This window comes from Aquila chrysaetos, chromosome 11, assembly GCF_900496995.4.
Source record: "Aquila chrysaetos chrysaetos chromosome 11, bAquChr1.4, whole genome shotgun sequence".
In the NCBI taxonomy this organism is placed as follows: domain Eukaryota; kingdom Metazoa; phylum Chordata; class Aves; order Accipitriformes; family Accipitridae; genus Aquila; species Aquila chrysaetos.
The window spans coordinates 31,511,610-31,534,396 of NC_044014.1; the positions used below are offsets into that span (position 1 = coordinate 31,511,610).

Here is a 22,787-nt window from a genome sequence, read left to right on the forward strand (position 1 = left end):
TTCTAGTAAAAGTTTATGGAGGAGAAGAGAAATGACTCGCATCCTTCTCCATCGGCAAGTGAAAAATTATATTCAATGCCTCTGCATCCTTAGGCATATGTTAATCATTCCTGCTTTCAGATCTTCATATGTTACTTCACAATTTATGAGTATGAAGAAATGAGATAGTATTTGGTATAGAACCTACAGCACAAATGAAGCAGGTATCATGCCAAGTGTGTCCAAGAGCTTCAATGAATTTATCTCCAGCTTCAACAGGAAAATCACAGCCATGGCATTTTGTGCTGAACAGAGCAATATAATCTAAAATAAAACAAAAAACAAAGTTAGAACAAACTCTTAATGTAATTGTATTAAATCAAAGACAACTAGAAAGTTTCCAGAGGATGAATTTTTTTATTGTTTTTGCTCAGTTTCCTACTACATTCACTGAAACACACTGAAATTTGCTGCTTTTCTTTATTTAAATACAAACTCAGTGCAAACCCCCATGTCAGCATGACCGTTGTCATCACAAACATAGAAAACAAACAAAAAATTAATGAAATTTCAAGTTATGTTTCTCACATCAGTATTGAATTAGCTTTAATGTATGTGGAAGCTATTCGTTAGGACAAGTATGGTCATACAAAACACAATGTAATGCCCAGTGAGTGTTACCTTAAGGGTGGTATAGAAGCATAGTTTAAGTTTCCATGACTGGATTTATGTTCTCTCTGCATTAAGAGAGAATATTATGGAACCCCCATACTGGCTGGTTAATACATCTTTACTTTGAATATCAAGTGCGATTTGGAAAGACTTGACATTGAAAAAGATTAACAGAAATTCTAAAGGTATATGGAATTTGTAAGAGTCATTAGAGGTTATGGCAGAACCTCTGATTTTGAAGGGTAGGTGCCAAGTCAGTCATGCTGTATGGTTTTCATTCTTCACTAAGAGTTACTCTGATTTGTAAAATTTGATCCGCGCAACCATAAGGAAGGAATGTCCAGAGAGAAGTATGCCAGAAGGTCATTAAACGGACAAGGCAGGGCTTACAGAGAGAATGCCACTTACACCTTAACCTGCTTCCTGACCATGTCAGGCAACTCATTTGAATGGCAAGCACCATTCATTAAACCATATTACCCTTTCCACAGTTTGGGAAAATGTGGCCTTTTCCTCTCTTATTTGGCAAGAAACAGTTCATTTGTTGCAGCACTCAGAAAACAAAATCTGGACTACTGCGTGTTGCGTATCTGAGCAGAGCTGTCTTTTCATATATGTTGGTTGATCAGTTTTAGGGTGAGGTAGCAGTATCAGAGATTCAAGCAACTTATTAGAGAGAATGTGGGCAGCAACCCACACATACTGTATAGAAGCGCTACCAGAACCCTAAAAGAAGAATTTTTCTCCCCATAACTTGTAGATTTCTAGTGAGCAGAATCTACCAGGAAACATAGGGAGACAGGGAAAAAAGCATAGGGAGAGAAATGGAAAGTAAATATCTAAGGGAGAGAAATGAGGTAAGGCATTCTGGGACAGAGAGGCAAAAGACCAGTGCTCTGCCAGTCTATCATATAAAGTGGAGAAAAACACAGAGAGGGAAACACTTGTATATGCGAAACAGGCAAATGAAATCCATGCTGGATGGGTTACTGATTTTACTTTGTTCATCAGCTGCTTTATTCTTACATTGCTTCCATACAATATGAAGCACATGATTACTGAGCAGAACTGTCCAGTTTGCCATACCTTTCTCACAGTAAGGTTCCCCATCCTCCATGTGAAAGAGGCTATTCCCAAATGGCTTCTTACAAGCAGCACAGACAAAGCAACTTGTGTGCCAAGTCTGTCTTAGGGCGTGCATCACTTCCTGTAAAACAAACAAACAAACAAACAAACAAAAATCTCCAGCAGAATAGCATGCCCTGCAACTACCTACTGGAGAACAAACACAAGGCAGAGATGCTCTAAATCTTTCCCTTCTGTATCAGCCAATTCCCCTCCTCAAAAGAAAGAAGTATGACAGAAACTGGGCTCATTTGGAAAGAAAGAGGAAATAGGATTGCAGACTTTCTAGAACAATATATTTGCCAAAATGAAACAACATAGTTCAGCCAGCTGTTTGTATCAACATGCCCAGTTGCTGTTGCAGGAGAGATTCTGCACAAAGATTCTGATTATTTTCTCCTTTGTTTTGACATGACTAGTATGAACTCTTCAATGCAAGAGTGTGATTTGTTAAATAAATTTTAAAGAGTAATTTTCTCCCTGAGACCAAGAAATGCATGCAGGGGATAAGTGATTTAAGTCTGATGTTTCAAAACAACTTAGAATATGTACCAATTTCTTTAAGCTTCTCACAAGAACGCTTCACGAACTAATGTGAAAATCTAAAAAAATTTAAAATATAAAAAGTTTCTTAGATTTTTAACTTATGTGATTAGTGAAAATGAGTCTGTGTGTCTGTTCCTAGGCCATGTGTTCATCACAAACAAACAAATTCTGTGCAACTGATGTTCTCTTGAACTGAGGATCCAGATTTTATCAGCTTCTTTCTTCTATCCAGTATGGAGCCATCTCTATTACTGCTTCATTCTTATCTTGTCATACAGAAGTCCTCCAAGTCCAAAAGCTGCTGTACTGAGCTCTGATGCATGGTTACCTGCTAATTTGTCAATCGTATTTGTGCCCAAGACGATGTTTGACAGTGTATCTCTGTCAAACAGTCCAGATTTCAAAGGGCCAGCTGCTTAACTGGTGTAAATTAATTTAACTTCAGTGAAACAGCATTGATTTACACCAGCTGAGAATCTAGATCCTATTTTATGTTGCTTCCAATTATATACATAGACTCTGATTCTCTTTTAAAGATTATATTTAATCTCTATTGACTATGACAAAAGGGATTGAAGTCCTCTTCCATGCTTTCAATCCAGTGAACAGACGAAATAGTCTAATTTATGTTTGCCATATATCTCATTAGAGAATCACCATTTGAGATTCATTAACTTCTGTTACTGTTTGCAAAACAACTATCACTGATAGGTTTGGATCCATTTATGAACCTCACTGAGTTAAGAAGCAAAAAACAGACTGAGAAATCTTATTAATATAAATAGAGGCAGCTGGCATCTTTGCTATTTTCCTGATGAAAATCCATAATGGGGAACTGATTTGTAGCAGCATTAATTAGGTAAGTTAAGTCAGTACTCTGCTGTAAAATTACTCCTACTGCTGCAGTAGCAAACAAGACTTGGTTGGAGCCAGAGCTTCACCATAGATGTCTGATGCTGCCATCCCTAATTGGCAATTGCAGAGAAAAAGATCTAGTCTGTCAATGCCAACATTTAGAGACATGTCAAAAGGTGACAGCTAAGCAGTGAAAAAACCAGTGTGGTACTCCTTGCTTCCTCATTTAAGAGAATGTCATGTATTCACTATAACTGCATGCATAGATACGCTGCTAAAATTATCTTATGGTATTCCAAACTCATCACCATCTAAGGTATATGTAGAGCAAATGTACTTGTACCTAAGCATGAGTACATTAAGACAAAAGTGACATCTATTTTTGGCTTTCTGGAATTCAGATCTTTGTATTTATTCTGTATTTTCTTAACCATAAGAAGTCAGCAGAATTCCTCTTGGCAGCTGTATTGCTAGCTACCAGTGAGGTGCAGCAAGAACGATGGGTCTCCTCCTGAGATCACTGACTTCTCCATTGAAATTTAGACTAAGTCCTGTATAAGAAAAAACCCCCAGTTCAAGTCTTTTACTATAAATATAAGGAAAAGATAGATAAAAGTAACATAGTGTGTATTGGATAGCAAAGAACAATCCAGAAAGTACATATTCTGTCTATGAGTTGAATAAGGTACAGAAATATCCAAGATTTTGGATAGATAAAAATTATTATAAAATCATATGTTTCTCATTCTGAATAATCAACAGGCTGGGAAATTATTATTAAAAAGGGGGAAATAATTAACTATCTACATTCATTGCTTACAGTCTAAACTATTTCACTATTTCAGTGAACCACGCCGTTGGAGAAAGGGTTAAGCTTGTTTTCTTACCCCCATAATCTTAGTGTGGCATCTGGCACAGGTTGGTGCAAAGAACTGTTCATAGCAGCGCTCACAGTACACACTATTCTGCTCTTCCACAAAGCACATATCAGCCAAGGATGTCTTGCAGTAAGCACAGTTGAATTCTTCTGGGTGCCAAGAGCGACCCATGGCTACCAGGAAAGGACCCCTGTAAACAATTGTAATTATCTTATTTGTATTGCAAAAAGATTGAATGACCCTTCATTACAAACCCACTTTGTTAGACACTGCATACATGTATAACAAGCATTCTACTTGAACCATGAAGGTGCATATTAAAATAAGATCCAGAAGCCTGAACAGAAATGGTCTTTTTCAAGATCATTACTCAAACGCTTTGCCAATTGGTTAAAATATTTCATTACTGTTTAGTCATATACATTGGATTTACAGACAACTGTTGGAAAAATCATCGATTGTTTTCATGTCTGTGTAGCTATAAGTGGTCTTTGTAAACAGCTGCAGAGACAACAGGAAAAGGCCAAGGGTTGTAAAACAGAAGATAATGCTACTATTTGAAAGCATGAAAAAGCAGGTGAATTTTCAAACCTACACACAGACACCTCACAATAGCTCCTAAAGTCTCCTGCCTTCTTTTCATCTGAGAGAGCACTGCATGCGGCATGTTCTAGGAATGTCAGACTGTCAGATGACAACTTGCTGTTGTATGGAAGACACATTAAATTCATTTTGGTGATTTACTCTTGATTGTAATTAGATATAGTGATAATTACTGGAGTCCTTCCATTTCAGAATATATGAAGGGCAATAATCAGCAGTTCCACATCACCAAACTAGCTCCTTTTAGCAGAGAAGACTGTCATTAAACATGGATTACTTAAAGTTGGTTAGCAGTCCACAGGGTAACAATGGGCACTGGTCCAGCAGAATGAATTGGGAGAGGAGAAGGGAGAGGCATGCTATGAATCACTGGTAATAGAGTGTAGGCATTATCTTTCTCCAGACACAAAAGCAACAATTACATTTGGCTGCTGTTCCAAAATAATGTCTCGTTCCTTTTCTCTCCATAATCCCCCCCCGAAGTTGTATGTACCTCCTTCAAGGGTACCTTAGGACCAGAAACTTGTTTAAAAAACAAACAGTGATTTGCCACAGCATCCAAGAAACAAACAATTAGCATGTATAACTTTGCAGTGATAAAAAGGGAACCACACAATAGCAAAATGAGCTCTGGAAATGTTAAATTAATGAAGCAGACAACAGACATCCCTGCTGGGTAATTTAACTGAGTCTTAGGCTCTGGTACTGTATATTAATGTACAATAACCAGTCTCTGATAATTTTTTTCTGCTTCATCCCTCTTCAAAACCTCATGACCTTACCGAATTATGCTGTTACAGTGCCCACAGAGAGGAGTTCGGCTGCTGGCTGGAAAACGCTCAGCCCTTTGAACTGTTCCCCGGGCTATTGCAGGAGCCTGGGAAGAAGTTGAAACTGGAGATGGGTAAGCCGAAGTTGAGGCAGGAGATGGTACTGGAGCACCCCTTGGTAGGATGTGCTTTGTGACAGTGGTGGTGGTTTTTCCAGGTGCAAATTTCTGGGAAAAGGCTTCATCTGTTACCCAGGGAGGGCGACTTGCAGGCTCAGCGTTGGCAGGGGTGTAGGAATGAACTGGTGCTGGTGCTGTTTTAAGTATCCCAAAAGAAACCAAGAAGTATTTTAAAGTCTTTTCTTCTGATGGCAAAACAGCAACACTTACCAAAGGGTACTCCACAACACACAAAAAATAAAAGCTTCAGATGACAATTATGGCCTGTCCCATTATTGCTCATTAATTCTGGACTGAAGCCAAGGATATCAGCACAATCACTGACTTTTAGTCCACATGCATTACAGAAGTCATTGCCTGCTGGCTTTTACAGATTTTATGGAGACCATTTTCAAGGGCATCTCTTCATTTTCTAGTGGGAATGGATATGACAATTCTGTGATCATTCAAAGACTGCCATATAACCTGTTTAAGACAGGTTAAAAATAGAAAGGCCAGATGGTGTAATAAAGTTTTAGATGGAATTCCCCATAATTTCAATAAGTTATGCTTAAATTTTGATTCCATTATATTCACTAAAATTCAGCATTTTCCACAGATGTCACTTTATCTGTAATTTGGAGGTTTTACTCCTAGGTTTCTGAAGAAAAACAGGCTCACACAGGGAACACAGGGATAGAGAGCACTGGAAGCGATACTGAGGGAGCCAGTTCAGCTCACATGACCAGCAAGACAAAGCCAACAGCACTTAGAGGAAGGCCAGACTTGCGGTTATGACTGATCTCAGTTCAGTTCTTGGCTCTGCCACAGACTTCCTGTATAACTTTGAGCAAAGTGTAGTATCTCTGTGCCTCAGTTCCCATGTATAAAACAGAAATATTATACTTCCTTTCTTTCACCCTTTGACTATCACATAAGATCTTCAGTGCAGACTGCCTCTGTGTTTGTGTGCACTAGGCTCTAATCTTGGGTGGAGCTTTATCACATAAAAATAAGCAGAAGCTAGAGCATGCACATACCAACAAGTTTTCCCATTGCCCTGCTCTTTTCAAAACATCAGATCTTGCATTGTGTAGGACTGAAGTCACTGCCCAAGAAACTGCCTCACTTTGCCAAATACAGGAGCACTAAAAGCAGTTTTTCCTTTGCAAGGAAAACAAAGTGAGTGATTGTTGGTTTGTGTGAGGAGGAACAGAAGCTTGGAGAGTTTTGCCCAAATGAGAGCGCACAGATTTGGGAAGAGAAGTGAGCTCTCCTGCCATCTAGGCAAACACTCTGTCTAGTAGATCCCAGTGACATTTACAGTTTTAAGGGGCTTGCAGGTAGAAAGGTATTTCAACCAAGAAGAGGGTTCCGAATGTAACATGGATCTTTCTGGATAATTCAGTGAAGATTATGTTCTACATAACACTCTTCCCTTAGACCACACCCTGCCACATAGAATAACATACACCAATTGTCGGCAATTGCAGGTGCTTAAATTGCATATATATCAATCCACTGTGATCACCCTAGCGATCTCTGATTTTCTTGAGTTCAGAGTTGAATCTAATGCATCTTCTTGATAAAACTTTCATATGCTACAGCATCAACAACATTTCTGCTTCATAAAGCTGTATCCCACCTTAGCTTGAGGCTTCTTTTTTTTTTTTTTTTTACTGGGGAATGGTAAACAGTGTTTAAAGATTTCAGAACAGAGAGTTTATATGCAATCTCTTTAAATCCTGAGGCTGTTGCTATTTATGTATTACGGTATTAAGCTAGACAAAATTAGAAGGCAATATTTCATCTCTAATTGGTGAGTTCAAAAGGCTCCCACCTATGAGGCTCTGTAATTAAATAAGGTGACTTCTAGTCACTCAGTTTTGTGAAAGGATTCTCCCTCCCCCAAGAGCTAATTTCTGTTCATGCAAAGTACGGCAGTGTATCCCACAGAGGGCCTAACAAAATGGTCAGATACTCAAATACAGAGTTCCAGAAGTGAAGAACAAATGCAGTCCAGGTACCATTTTTAGGATGTTTTTTTCTATGATTGTCTTCAGTAAATTCAGCTTACAACCTGTTAGTTTTTCACTTTTTCTTCCTTAATCTCACAATGTCAGTGTTCTATTTTTCCAGTTTGTTTATTCCAACCAATGTAGACAGTATATGATTTCTCTCGGTTCAGACTAATCTAGACTCCTTTGAAGGATAAACACTGGGGAAGGGTCTTTGTCTTTCATTCTCTCTACCTTTTATTTCTTTTTACTCTGTCTATCTTTTCTACTTGCCGCAGTAAAATGAAGCAGCAACAGAAATTTTTTTTCCAGTTCCTGAGAGAAGATACCAGGGGAATTATTGCCAAATGACAAATGTTGGGTGTTTGCAACTGCTCTGAGTTCTCTTTTCAGCCATTAGCATTTAATTTTACAGGCTGGATTTATTACAACATATTTCCTCCCCCCCCGCATGAGCAGGCTGGACTTACTATTGATTTAAAATAGTGTCATTGCAATGTATTAGAAAGGTTTCACTAACTTTGAGATTTTAGCTATTTTTACTAAGAGGGAATTATTATCTTATAGCTATATCCCTAAGCTTATATGAACAACACTGTTGTCTTATTAGCTACTGCCATACAAATTCACCTTGCTTGTTTATGTATTTCAAAGTCTTCTAACATACACGCAGCATATAAAAGGTGCTGTTTGCTAGTAAAAAGTACTCAGATTCCGTATATCAGAGAATAGATTCTCAAAATACCAGTATTGTATGAGCTGACCCCTAACTGTTAAAAAATGAATACTCTAAATAATTCACTAACCCAGCCTCTATCATGTTGTTTCTCAGCCCTCAGACTCTTTTAGAGTAGGAGACGAAGAATGGGACTATTGTTATCCTCAGAGAATAGCAGGAGAAGAGGTCTCTCTTACCAGCCATAGGAGCAAGCCAATTCCTTGCTTCTGGGGAATTTGGAATTCTCCCCATCAGCTCTTCATTTATGGTCAATAGATATTTTCCCTCCAGAAAAAAAGGCGTGTTACCAAAGATTCATTTAGTAAAGATTCATATAGTCTCGAATGATTTAGTCTTACATACTAGCTTGGACTGTGAAAACAATTTCCTTTTTTTTTTTTTTCTTTGTTAGTAGAACATGTCATTGTTATTCTTAATAATAATTTTCCAGTAACAAATGTAATTCATAACCTCAACTGATTTGGCTTGTTCTACACTTAGTGGCTGCATCCTTGAAGCCCCAAATTTTCCTATATACTGTTCCAGTACATAGTAGATGACAGAGAAAGCAGATAATGCAACGAGTCCTTTATAAAAAGACACTATTATATTCAGAAGAATTTAAAATTAAAGACGGTACATAACCTGCTGTTTTAGTATTGAAGGTGCTTAGGAGTCAGTGAAAAGTTCATTGAAATCTGTGGGAATTTTCTACCAATTTCTAGGAGAGTGGATCAGGCCTTTACACTTGAGCACTTTTACATACATGAGTAGTCCTGTTTGGACCTAAGGATTTAAAAGGAAAGATCTGCTTTCTTACTTCTAGGTATCATGTTACTTCGTGGTATAAAACTGGCGTTTGAGTTGCTTGGAATATATGAAATCACTATTCTCGACTGGGAAAGCCTAGAAGAAAGGAATACACAAGTATTTTCTGCCATCTAGTGGACCTTGTTCAGAAAAGGAGTCTATGCTCCATTTAAAAATGGATTATGAAATTTATGGGACAGGGAAGGGAAATGATTTCAGAGTTCACAGCTTCTCCTATAGGAAGAAAACAATGATTTTTAGCAGCAGAAAATTCCCACCGGAGTTAGGTTACTCAAAGTAGCATCTTTCTTTACTTTAAAGTTAGACTTACTGATTACTCCCATCTGAGCCAGATACTTAACAATGCAGTTTCATTTTGAGAATGGTTTCAGTGTAAACAAGATTTAGCCCCATTGTTTTTTTTTCAGTCTGAGACAGATTTAAATAGTCTTGTAAACCCTCTTGGTGATTGACTCAGGTTTCTGGATATTGCATATATGAGGCTGTTGGTGGGTGTTTTGATCTGGAAGTTGCTGGCCCACATTTTTAAGGGAAGCAAGTCGTCTCATTCCCATTAACACTGACAGCTAGCATAAAGACATTCCTCTTCTAAATTCTACATTGCAAATCCTTATAGTAGTCTCCACTATTTTTTGCCTTTTCACACAATGGATTTAAAAAAATAGAAGTCTAAGAAATTCTTTGATAAAGTGAGAGTGCAGTTACTGCAAATGCCTGAGGTTGCACTTGGATTGGAAGAAAAAGATGTATCTTGTGATCTCCTATGTCGTAATTTGAGAACAGCTGGTCCTCTCAGATTGAGGTTGCATTTTACACTGCAGGACAGAATTTATAGGCATTGACAAAGTTGGGTGAGGAAGTTTATAACTGTCTTGTTTTGAAGTACTATTGATCTTTCGCATCTGTGACAGCAAATGCCGTTTCCTCCATTTCTTCCCAAGTGACAAATTTCCCATTTGCTCAGGACTGCAACTGCAACTGTCTCTAGGGTCAGCTCATGTTCCAAAACCGGTATGGAGTGCTACTACATCAAATATATAAAACTTTAAAAAGTTACCAAAACAAAACCCAAACATCTTCAATAAAATCTCTGTCTATAATCTCTTTTGTACCCAAGTCACTTTGGGGTTCAATTACGAAGGTATTTTAGAATCCTTTATTGGATATTTCAAACTCCTAAACAATACAGGGGGACTTACTGTTTCTTCCTCTGTCAACTTTAACGCTATTTGAATTTTGTCTTTGTAATGTATCACATTAGATATTATTCTGAATTTTCTCCTGTCCTCTAGAGTACATTATATCCTTGCAGTGCCTGCAAAATAAGAATTTTCCACACACAGGCAGACAATATATACAGCTGAAGTAAGTTTGTTGTATACATAGTAACACAGAACAGAGTTTCCATACTGTGTATTTTAAGCCTTTATTGGGAGGCAATGGGGCTCAAAACCAGCAATATAAGGAATTGCAAAGAAGATGCCCATCACAGGAGAAAACAAAAGCATTGCCTCTTATTCAGAGTCTAATTCAACAGCCACCTTTTTCTTTAACAGATACAGCTACTAATTGGGTATAGTTACAGATTTATTTCTGTGGCAGGTTTGTATATCGAGAACTGGAGTTTATACTTCCCCCAAATGAGCATGGGGCTTAGTATCAATCAGTGCATCTAGGAGATATGTTGACTTGCCACAGTTTGCTCTGTTCTGCATTATGGAAATAAATCCTCTGTCTTCATCTTTCCCTCTTTTGCAAGACAAAAATAATAACATTTGCCTTCAGTGAGAACATGGTATATGCTGACACACTTAACCAAAAGCAAATGAGGAGAAGCTGAAACCTTTATTTACTTTGAGACCCTTAAATAGCTCATGATAGCTCTGAACTGGCTTTTTCCACCTTTATATCTCAAATATAAAGATCAATCAACTCATCTATCTGCCTGCTTTATGTTTAAGTAAAATGTCTGCATTGGTTTCATTTCAGTAGATCCAGAGATACAGCATTACAGAAGACAGAGTTTAAAACTGTTAGAATTCTTGGCCTTTTCATATTTACTTGACTGTCAAGATATAAATCAACTTTTTAATTCTCTTGCTAAGATCAAAACAAGCTTAATTTGAAACAGAACTGCATTTAGACTTATATTGCTGCCTCATTTAATTTCTTCATTTTGAAGGTTCACATTTTGGTCATCAGTAGTTCTAGAAGTTCACTCCATTTGTAACACATTAATACAAAGGGAATTTAAATAACATCAAGGAGCATATTTTCCACATGAATGAATAATCAAATATATTCCTTCAGTAACTGGATCTGTGGGAAATGGAAGCATAGCATTATGAAGTACTTTAATAGGTTATTCCTTATTTCAAATATAAGCCTGAGTTTGGGAAGTTCAATATATGGCCTTATCTATTTTGTAAATATATCCTACTCAAGCTACCTTCACTTATTTTATCTCCCTCCTGAGTTGTGCATTCTTAAGCTATTTTATCAATTCTGAAGTGTCACTGGGCTCCTAATTGGGTGCACTGGGTTAGTTTCCCAGTGTATTTCTTTTGAAAAATCAGGCTATGCATTTTTTATTACAGACTTTTCCCTTGCTTTTATTCTTCTTCCCCCATTTGTTCCACATTTTCACTCCAAAGCAGAATACAAATAGAATATAATCCTTGATCTTCAGATAATCTGAAGCAAAACTAGCAAATAGCAGCATTTGGTTCCATGTATATAAATCTTTCCTGATATGTGTGTGTCCTGTTGCAAAATACGCATTCTTTGCATTTTCTTTTTCTAAAAGAAATGTGCAGGTGCATTTCTTTTCTGAATCCTTTCAGTACTTTGTTCTGAATCCTTTCAGTACTTTGAAGTCCCCTTACCTGGTTGGTAGACAGAGGGCTTTATGCTGGCAGTAGTAACAACTCTCAGTTTTGAAGTAGCAGAAGCAGCAGGACTTTCACCGTAGCTTCCAGAAACTGGCATTGGTGTATATGACTGGCTTGTGTTTCTAAAAGCAAAATGAAGGTATAAGCAACTTTACAAACAGCAAAAGTTACTGATTATGAAATAACAGATCTGGCAGCTTCCAAAGCATTCCAAGGGGAACTGTCCTTGAGAGCTACAGAGAGAATACTGTGAGGTTCATTAGTCTTTATCATTGCTAAGAAAGGCTTGGACAATTATTTGGAAAGAAAAATTAGCCAAATAAGGATTTTTGAGTAATGCCAAGTTGCTCTTGTGACAGAAAATAGCTTACTGAAGGAATATGACAAATTTATTAAAGGAACTCTCAGATTAACAAGGGATCAAACTTCAGGAACATGCATACAAAGTTTGGGTTTTCTGTCCTTCTACAAACAAACAAACAGGCCTGTTCTTGTCTAAGATAAATCAATGAGGGACATCTTGTTGACTTAAAAAGATACTGGCTCAGCACAATTACTACTACTACAACTACTAACTACTGTTTATAAGCATTGTACTCTTCTCAAAAAGACTGTAGCGACCTTTAAAAAACATTTCTGCAACTAACTCTTTTCCCTATTTAGACTGAAACCACAATTTACATTCATTTTTCTAATGTTCAGATTCAGCTAACCCAAAAGCACATGATATGCAATATTATGATGCAATTTCTGCATTCCTAGATTAAAATCATTTGCTCAGGATTCCAAACATCAACAAGAAATAGCTTTTCTCTATTTTATGGCTCAGATGGTGATTCTGAGTTTGATTACAGTAACACATTGAAATATATGCCTCTTCTATTTGCCTATAACTTAGGATGATTCTAGTTGTAGTGATTTTGCTTCATAGACCACTAAAAGAGCATTACAAACAAAGCAAGCAAGAGAGAATAAAGAAGTACAAGGAAGGGAAGCAACAAATACCGAGATGCGTGCAGTAATAAAAACCATTCACTATTGCACATCATTCTTACTCACCCTGAAAGCATAGTTTTACTTTCTTTTTCCCTTCAGTTTCCCTACCTGTGTGAACCAGATCCCTATCCATTTGTGGTGATAGTTTAAGAGTTATTTCCATAGTGGCTTTGTCTATAGGAAAACATTTGTCAGCATAAGAAAAGAAGCGTGCAGCTTTGCGAGGCCATCGGTCCATCCTGACTTGTACTTTAACAGTGGAAATAGATGCCATCTGGAGACAACTTTACATATGGCAAACTCAACAAATTCCTTCCAGCACAGGTAAAAAACGTACTGACAAATGTAAACTTTTGATTTTTAATTTTTAACAAAATAAACCTATCCTCACAACATAGCTTTTTGCTACTCTTGACAGTGCTTATACTATAGATCTAGTTTGCATAGCATTACTGCCTCAGGCTAATTTATTTTGTCTATTTAGTTAGACCTAGAAACATAGCTATTGCTACAATGACTACAGCTGATTATTTCTGTACCTAGTCTGGGGCTTAGGCCTGGATTTGGGTCCACTATACCACGAGTGAACAGGACTCTGTGTTCACTGTAAATTCTGTTGTTAACTGTGCTGTGGTTTTGTAACCGCCAAAGCTGTTCTAAGCACAGTAAGACTTTTTACTTTCCATTCTTACCATCTATTTCCTGTTGATACCTCCTCATCTGTAGTGCATAACGCACTGTACTCGGGGTCACGGGACAGAGGATCATTGCTCCTACCGTAGCACAGACAGGAAGACGTACACTTCAGGAACACTGGCTTCACATACAGCTTTCAAAATGCCTTTAGCTAAACACATACTATCAATCAAAAGACTTTTCCTTGTTTTAAAATCTACTATTCAAGGTAAACTAGACAGAAAACCAGTAAAACATACTTACCTTTACAGGATCAGTGATCAATATTTACAATGTGGATTAAAAGAGTTTAAATCATGTGTCATACAGCCTTAATCTGAAAATGGCATACACTCAGGAATGTCTACTCCCAGATGTGCAGTTCCATTGGTAGAAAGACTCATTTGAAGCTCTCTTAATGCACAAAATATATAAAGAAGTTCTGAGCCAGATTAGTGACACTTAGACTGTCATGAAGAAAAATGGTTATTTAAAATTCAAATGTTTCCCAAAGTTAATAGCATGGTAAAACCATGCCACTAGATTTCCTTGTATGTTCAGAGGAATGAAGTTGAAAAAAACAAAACCAACACACACCAAAAAATGTATTCATAGTACCAAAATCACAGCAAAATTAAAAAAAAAAGTCAACTACTGAACTCTTTCACAAGTGCATATTAAATACAGTAAGGAAGATAAAAAGGCTTGTCAAAGAGAAAGAAAGTGTTACACTACATCATTAAGGGTTTTAGTGAAGTTAAAAGATTTATCAGAATTTCTGCTGAAGAAAACGAAATAGCATGTGATTAAAAGAAAGAAAGTAAGAAAGAAAGAATAAAAAGATGTCCTAAGGAACAAAGATGCTTTAATGGAACAGGAAGCAATGGCATCTCGAAAAGCAGTGAAAGCACCCTTACTGAACTGATCTGTAGCAGCCAATGGCATGTGACAAGCAGCGAATTAAATACTGGCTCTGAAAACTATTAGTTGTCAGAAAAAGAAAGAGTAAATATTTCTAAGCAGATCATTTTTATGTTAACACTTCACTAGATGCCTACTAGCAGCAATAAACTGGTTTGTTAAGTGCTTTTAAGGTAAAGTAGCTGCACAAAACATTTTTATACCTCTTCTTTGACTGGTAGCTGACGGAGGTGGAAGAATGCCGGTTGAAACTAAAATGAGACAAAAGTTGTATTTGAAAAAAAAATATAGCAAGAAAATTGGGATATCTTGTCCTACGGTGAATTTCCTTATGAGTAAGAGGTGCTTTTAAGCGCTAAAGTAAACAACATGTACATATTTATAATCATATAAGATCAGTATTACATTTTGCTTATCTTATTTAAGCCAGGAATCATAGTGAAACCTGAATAATGGCAACATAAATAAATCAGCTGAGTATATTGCTCCATAAGTCACTCTCATCCAGTTTTGCTCATTCTTTAGTTGTGGAATTCTAATTCAACCACTGGACTGTTTGCTTTGACATTCACCATTTATTTGTATTAACATAGAAAAATAAGTATGAGGGTTTTTTTGTGTCATAAGCTTAAGTTGCACAACCCCACAGAAAGGACAGGCTGGAAGCAGTTGAAGCAACAACATCAAGCCATCACGTTCAACTTTTCCCTTGCAGTACTATTCTGCTGTTCATTTACTAAACAGAGTCTTAGGTAAACAGGTAGATTTTTTTTTCTTGGGGAAACAGCATCATTTCAGAACATAAATGATTAATTTATGTAAATGCAGAGAGTACTTAAAAGCCCGCACAATGTAATATCTGAGAAACAAGAGGATTCAGAATGAACACAGATCCTGTCTAAATGCAGAGCAGTGCAGGGCTGCATGGCATCAATCACATCCCACAGGAGCACAGCCCACATTTGCCAGAATTACCAGAAGCCCATCATATGCCAGTTATCTTCCTAGCTTCTGGAGAAGAGTTTTTCTTCCCTTTACCACAGGCACAGTGCCTGGATTAAACCCCTAGGATGACAGAAGCTACACCTTCCTTTTAGAACCGTAATTGCAACTCTTCTCATCATTTCTCCTGTTTTTGTATTCCCAGAGTGCTGTCTCGCTGGTTGCCCTACTTTTACCCCCCAGATGGAATAACCAATTGCATAAAGAGCTTTGTAACTTTTTAAAAACACTCCTGCTATGCTTTCTTTTTTGTAAGTAAGATCGTAAGTGAAAACGTAAGATAACATTGCAGATTTAAAAGTAACACAACCAGTTACGGATTAATGACTGACTTCAAACATTCCTCTTTAGGAACATTTAGGAAAAGGTTTTACTCATATTAGGTGTTATGCATATTGGCCTTGCTCACAAAAGCAAAATCACTGTAGAACTGGATCTACCAAAGTTTAAAATCAGATTTAAATAGTTAAGGACATTGATCAAGAAATCCTCCTGCATTTTCTCGGCGGACCTTCATAAGGCATCTAGAAGGAAAAAAACCCCAACAAACACTGGAACAGTGGTGGTAAAATCTCAGCCTCATTCTACCTGAGCATGTTTTACAGGATGGGGATACTGTTGTAACTAAGGTCATCCATATTTTATTTTGTACTAAAACTATATGAAATGCTGCAATGCTCCAATGGTGGATGTCAAGCTGAACCTGGATTTTTAAGTCTGTATTTTGGCATGCTAGTGCATTGCTTGATTTCTAAATGAAAACTATCAGATGCTCAAAATTTGAATTATAAATTAATTTAGAGGCCAGTTTTAGTCCCTTATGTTTGAATACACTAGCTATAATACATGACAGTTTTTAAAACAAACATGGAAGTAGTGCACAAAGAACCTATTTCAGGTCCAACACAGCCCTCCAAAACCAAACAGAGTTTGCTTCTTGTACTGGTTATCAGGGAACCAATTTTTTACAGGTCCTACAAGTTTCTGATTTGCCTTTATGTTCCAAGGCTTGCTGAATTACTGAACTTCCAAGAGAGGTATTAGCTAACAAATAACATTTGCCTGCTGATAACAGCTTGAAGCCTATGTCAGCGTGATAGGTACCTGTGTCATCCATTGGCAAGTAAGATTTTAGGGCAGTAGTGTATAAAGCGGATATGCTGTAGATCTTGCATCTTTGACTTAAATAATTGCCAGGTACAAGCAATAGGTTTTAGTAGTCTGATTAAAGCATTGCTTTCTGAAATGGACTGTTGTTTTTCATAGATTCACAGAATCTTTCAGGTTGGTCCTCAGGAGGTCTCTCATCTAACCTCCTGCTCAAAGCAAGGCCAGCTCTGAGGTCAGACCAGGTTGCTCGGTGTTTTATCCAGTTGTGTCTTAAAAACCTTCAAGAGTGGAGACGCATAGCCTCCCCAGACAACCTGCTTCCTTTCAAAGGGGCAGGAAAGGGTAAGATGGTCCATGCCTCTAACGCAGGAGGTAAAAGACATTTGAATTGGAAGTAAATTTTAATATCTCAGGGTGATCTTTTTATCCTCATTACTCATTAAAATTGTGATTCACACCTATTAGTCCATATTGATACATAACTACAAATGAATTTATAGTTTCAAGGCCTCGCACTGCTTCCCTTCTCCCCATTAAAGGAATGTGAAATTAAAGTGAAATGGATAAAGGCTCAATCAAGAAATAGTATTATATTAGCTCCAAGATAGCCATGCAAGTAGTGTCAGCAAATAGTAGCTATGTTTATACTAATTTATTAGCTGTTTATATGTAACTTATACAAAATTGTTGCTTAACTGTCATTTCCAAGACAAACATAGCTCTTTTATGGAAGAGTAGAGTTATCCCAAAAGATAACAGAAGATATCTGCATCTAATTCTTATACCAAAAGCTATGCCAGCAGTTGTCAATCCATCCCAAGTAACTGTTATACTCTATTCCTGACCAGCATAGCTACCACACTTCAATGTGAAGAGTGCCTATTCTGGGATTCAGAAGGTCTATCCATAGTCCTGTGACTAATACAAATGAATTATGAGCTTCTTAAATGAATAGCTTTCAGTTAAAAAAACCATATGCATGCATTAACCATTTTGTGAAAACATGCCTTCTACCTACTTGGGCAGCCTTATTTTAAGGATTTTCTATGATGATAAACTGTCTGTCTCTGAAAGGTTTCTAGATATCTACCACTTTTATAACTCTGATGTAAACACTCATGATGCTATGATTCACATATTCATAAGGGTTTCCAAAGTTTTTAGATGACTCCAAGTATGGCCTTATAACTCAATAGTCCAATTTTAGAATGCCCCCCCCCCTTACTAGCAGCATTCTCAGTGTTCAAATCTATGTCTGTCTTCACCTAGTCAGATAGCTTCACAGAATAATAAAAACAAAATCCAAAGGAAATTTTATTTCTGAAATAAAGCCATTTCTTATAAACTGGAAAATTTGTAGTTTTGGCATTTTAGAAGTATGATGTGTTCTTTAGCTCTCCCCTTATATCCTCCTATTCAAGATAATCAGAAATTGTCAATGAGTAGGATTTTTTTCACTCAAGTGTAAAAATGCCTTTCTAATCCTGGATGGACAATAAAATAAATCTGATTAAGATTTTACCAATGGAGTCCTAAAAGTGATATATGGAAAGCATCTGTGATTTTATCTTTCTGCATTCCTCCAAAATTGTTCATTAAATGAAAATCTTTCATTATCTGATTGTTTTTCTTGAAGGGGAAAAACTAGGGCCTTTTGTAATATCAATGCTAATCTCAATGAAATATGCATATATTGCAGAAATAAAAAGTATTACATGCAGTACGACTACTACATGCAGGCTTCACAGGCCTATTATTAGCTATTATGTACAATTCTCACTGAACTTAGGAGAATACCAAGGAAATCTCTTATGCAGGTATGTAAAAACGTACATCTCATAGCAAGATTTGTATGGGTCCTAAGATATAGGCTGATAAAACATGAATAGATGTTCTCTGGCCAGAGTAGTCACCAAGGCTTCAATTTAATTTCAGGTTCTGACTGTTGGATACATTTCAGTCTTCAACTGAGAGAAACACTAAAATTGAGTCGTTTCTGTAGCTCAGAAGACATAAATAGGTTTTGCATGCCAGTGTTTAATCAAGCTCAAATATGCAGTTATTGTTGCTTAGGAAGCAAGGGACTTTCTTTCCCTGGTTATAAGAGGCTTTTAACTGTCTCCTACAACAGCTATGTAGGACCCTCTTCTCACAGAGATATGTGATCATTCCAACTGACTAAAAGAGATTTGTTAGTAAAACAAACAGTGGATGAAATAGTACTGGTGACATTTAAGAGCCTAATCATACCACAGGATTGAACGAGAAAGCAGCATAAGAATTACTTCTGAAATGCCTTGAGTACTCTCCCAAGTAACAAATGATAGGACAAGAGGAAATAGCCTCAAGTTGTGCCAGTGGAGGCTTAGATTGGATATTAGGAAAAATTTCTTTACTGAAAGGGTTGTCAAGCATTGGAATAGGCTGCCCAGAGAAGCGGTTGAGTCACCATCCCTGGAGGTATTTAAAAGACACGTAGATGTGGCACTTAAGGACACTGTTTAGTGGTGGACTTGACAGTGCTAGGTTAACGGTTGGACTCGATGACCTTAAAGGTCTTTTCTAACCTAAAGGATTCTATGATTTTCACAATGTGAAAATTAGGTCCTCTTAAGGTATTTTATGATGGACACTCATGAATAATGAATTCCCTAAATAAGTCATCACTTTGCAATTTTCAAAGTTCATACATAAAACTAGATGTCAGTGGCAGTAAACACCCTTGCACCTGTTCTTACCTTCTATTCTTGGTAACATTCTGGTGACATTCACCAACCAATAGTTTAATTGAAACTAGAGTTACAATTAGTGTACTTCCACTCAAATAAATAAAATTACATCAGCAGTTAATTTTATTTCTTATGTTTTATCAGCTCCATGCTGGAATTACATCCACTATGTAATTCCCCTGGCTGTAAACAGCCATGTTTACATCCTAAATCTCAGAACTCTTCTGATCTTCTGTTCTGTAGCTATTTCATTTTTGCACTGGTTTCAGTGATGTAAAGCCAACCAAAATGCTTTCAAGTATGTACCTATGCACAGCACTTAACTGCTGCTTTCTATGATACTCACGAGAAAGATCATTATAATTCTTGATGTGTAGCCTTCAAACTTGCATGCTTTGTTCATTTCAAATATCACCTTTGAGTGATTCCTAACTACCTTTTCATATCAAGGTAAGACAGACATGGATAATTATAATCTCAAATGTGTTGCTGATTCAGTTTTTCATTATTTCTGAAGATTGTGTTCAAATAGTAATTCTTAAAATCTACTGCTTCCTCCTCTGTTAGTCTTGACAAGAGACTTGAGTTAGTTAATGAAAGCAATGAAAAGGCTTAGCAGTAAGGCAGTACAGCAGCATTCCCTCTTTCTAGTGATAGATGCTACCTTTCCCCATCAGTGGTCTTTCATTAGTCATGATTAAGAGCATAATAAAAGAAGGTCTGTGATTCCTGTGATCCTGTGTTTTCACCAAGAAAAAAAAAAAAGTATGTCATTCTCACCCAGCATCACTAGACAAAGATTTTAATTTGGCAAAACCAGCACAAACCAAGCAACCAAAATACCTTTGTTTCAAAAAGATCTTTTGGTCACATACCCTAAATCTAAAACTTAGGTGTTTCCTAGCTTGGTTTTAATGTGAAAGATAAGCAAGAAGGCTATTCCTTTAAACACATCATGCTTTTCAATAGTCTCTGCCAAGCCAATCTCTTAAGAAGCTGAAACTGGAGAGAACAATACAGAATAAAAACAAATTAAGTTAAAAGAAAAAGAAGACAGCTTTACAAATATACCTAGACTGAGATGAGATAGCAGATGAAATAGTGGAGGCTGCTAATGACATGTTCTTGGACCCATGGAAAGGCTTAGGCTGTGAAAGAGAGCTGGGGGCTGCAAGCACTCTGCAGAAGACACAGTAAAAGCATGAAAGCATGTACAAAATAATTTAACAGGGACAAAAATAGTGACATCAGAATCAAGCTTTGTCAGAGTTCAGATACAGGAGGACCGCTGCATAGTTACCAGGAACAGGTTTTCTGTAGCATACATCTGCAGACTTACAGAATAGCACAACCAAGCACATTCCTACAGAACACAAGACAAAATGCACACATTATGTAAAAATCTTAAAACCAGAGTCTATTGATAACTAAGAAAGACAGTATTTCAGGACAGGACTTTTGTCAATGATACATGTTTTTATCTGCAAGATCTGAAGATGTTTGAGTCTGAATTGAAGCTAAATTTTTTAATATGGAAGCAGTACCAAACAAAAGATTCTCCTATTTAAACACAAGTCATTGGCATGATTAGTTTAGTAGAGGCATTTATTTTTGAAGCATATATTAGATAATCCATTTTCTTCATGTTACAGTTTCAACTGTGGGATAAAGATTACTTGAACTGTAGCATTATTTCATGTGAAAGTGCCTTACAGCACAGTTCTGAATTACAGAATAATACCTTATTCAAACCTCCTTTGCCCGCTGGATGATTGATTTTCTTGTACTGGAATAAAAACAGTCACTGGAGTCCGGTAGGTCACGGTTAGGTAAAAACTGACTAAAGTGAGAAACTAAGTAGCTGGCATACATAAATAATTTAAGTCAAGTGGCAAAAATTAAACAAGAAGTAGAGCCAAGAGAAAATTTTCAGTTCCATTTACACAAATCTAAGATATGACAGACTACATCTTAGGTCTCAATTATTTAAAGCAGTTTACGTTACTGGAAGCGTGTTTTTCCTTGGATTTTCAAAACATGCTAAAATATACATCTTTTAGGAATATTCATGTAGCAAATAACAAAGCTAAAAGAATAACATGCACCAAAGGAATTTACTCTTACTATCTCCAAAATTACTATAATGTAAGTGACAGCAGTATAAATCCCACATATTTCTTCACAGACCGTCTGTCAGCTTTTAATATGCAACTCCTACTGTAGTCCCAAGTGTTATGAATGCATACCTCCTTGAAACTCACTTTAGCTCTATAGCTAATCTCATTAGAGGAAAGAGAGTAGATAAATCTAATGGAAATTAATTGACTTAATACCTTACAGAGCAAGTCAATAATCAAATGTGTGGTTTTACTGACATATTGCTCATTGTCCACCATGTTTTACTGACATCTGCTATGATATGGTAAGCTCAATCATGTGCGTAAATGACATTTTCTAATTTTCCATTTCATGTCATACTGCAGAAAAACTATTAAAAGAACCTTCATTCAACCACTGTAACTATTATGAGGAGTTGTTTTGGTTTTATTACAAGTGGTGAAAAAAACATTTCTAGTTTTAACCCTAGACTTGCTTTCTGAAAACATAAGCTGTATTGCAGACTTAAAGCTACATCTTTAGGGCAGTTGTATTTTGCAAATTGTTTGCAAACAAGAACAACGTACTTCAAAACAAGAAAACATACCAAAATGTAGAAAAGCATATAAAATAGGTTACAGGTTTTACATACTACATTCTTAAGTTAAGAATGTGTATGCAGCCTTTCCAGAGCCATACAGGGGTGTATTTGCGAAAGGACAAAGCAATGAAGCGTTACCTTTGGAAGGAGGATGAGAAAGACTCTTGCACTACTGAGGTGGTTGCTGGTGGTGTCATCAGACTGGCTGTATTTTGAGCAGCAGAAGCAGGCTGATGTGCTGAAGCATGTGGTGCAGGAGCAGAGGCAGAACTGGTAGACACCGGAGCATGCTCGACAGGGGTACTAATTAGAGTTAAATTAAATAAACAAGAAGCATCTTCAGAAGGTGCTTATTTAAAAGTAGAACATAAAACCTACTATGTTTGAACCTGAAGCTGCAAACATAGTAGCAGGCTGTGTTACTGAGAGAAAAGCACAATTAGGCAAATAAAAAAAAAGACATTTGTTAGGCCTTCTTGGATGTGCAGTTAAGACTGTAATGCAGTTTTGGTCCTGCTTGACTGAAATTTATCCCAGGTGTTATACACACTTAAGTCCTGCTCCCACTGAAGCCAGTGGTAGGAAACGTGGCGTGCAGTACTTAAACGGTTG

At 36.9% G+C, this 22,787-nt stretch overlaps 1 protein-coding gene and 1 long non-coding RNA gene across 9 annotated transcripts in view; one reads left to right on the forward strand and one right to left on the reverse strand.

Annotated features, from left to right (window-relative positions):
- Positions 1-22,787, forward strand: part of LOC115348403 — a 58,125-nt gene that overhangs the window by 16,454 nt on the left and 18,884 nt on the right. The window lies entirely within an intron of this gene.
- The window catches only part of LDB3 (LIM domain binding 3), a 130,213-nt gene that overhangs the window by 6,577 nt on the left and 100,849 nt on the right, over positions 1-22,787 (reverse strand). For 3 of the 8 annotated variants that reach the window (XM_030031016.2, XM_030031015.2, XM_030031020.2), the window contains 8 exons: positions 22,314-22,478; positions 20,549-20,656; positions 14,840-14,887; positions 12,039-12,166; positions 5,441-5,741; positions 4,065-4,245; positions 1,738-1,858; positions 188-303 (listed from right to left, as the gene is read on the reverse strand). In XM_030031016.2, coding sequence (XP_029886876.1) covers positions 188-303; positions 1,738-1,858; positions 4,065-4,245; positions 5,441-5,741; positions 12,039-12,166; positions 14,840-14,887; positions 20,549-20,656; positions 22,314-22,478 — 1,168 coding nt within the window. The remainder of the gene's footprint in view (positions 1-187; positions 304-1,737; positions 1,859-4,064; positions 4,246-5,440; positions 5,742-12,038; positions 12,167-14,839; positions 14,888-20,548; positions 20,657-22,313; positions 22,479-22,787) is intronic. The other 5 variants (XM_030031019.2, XM_030031017.2, XM_030031021.2 and 2 more) reach the window with 5 other exon arrangements.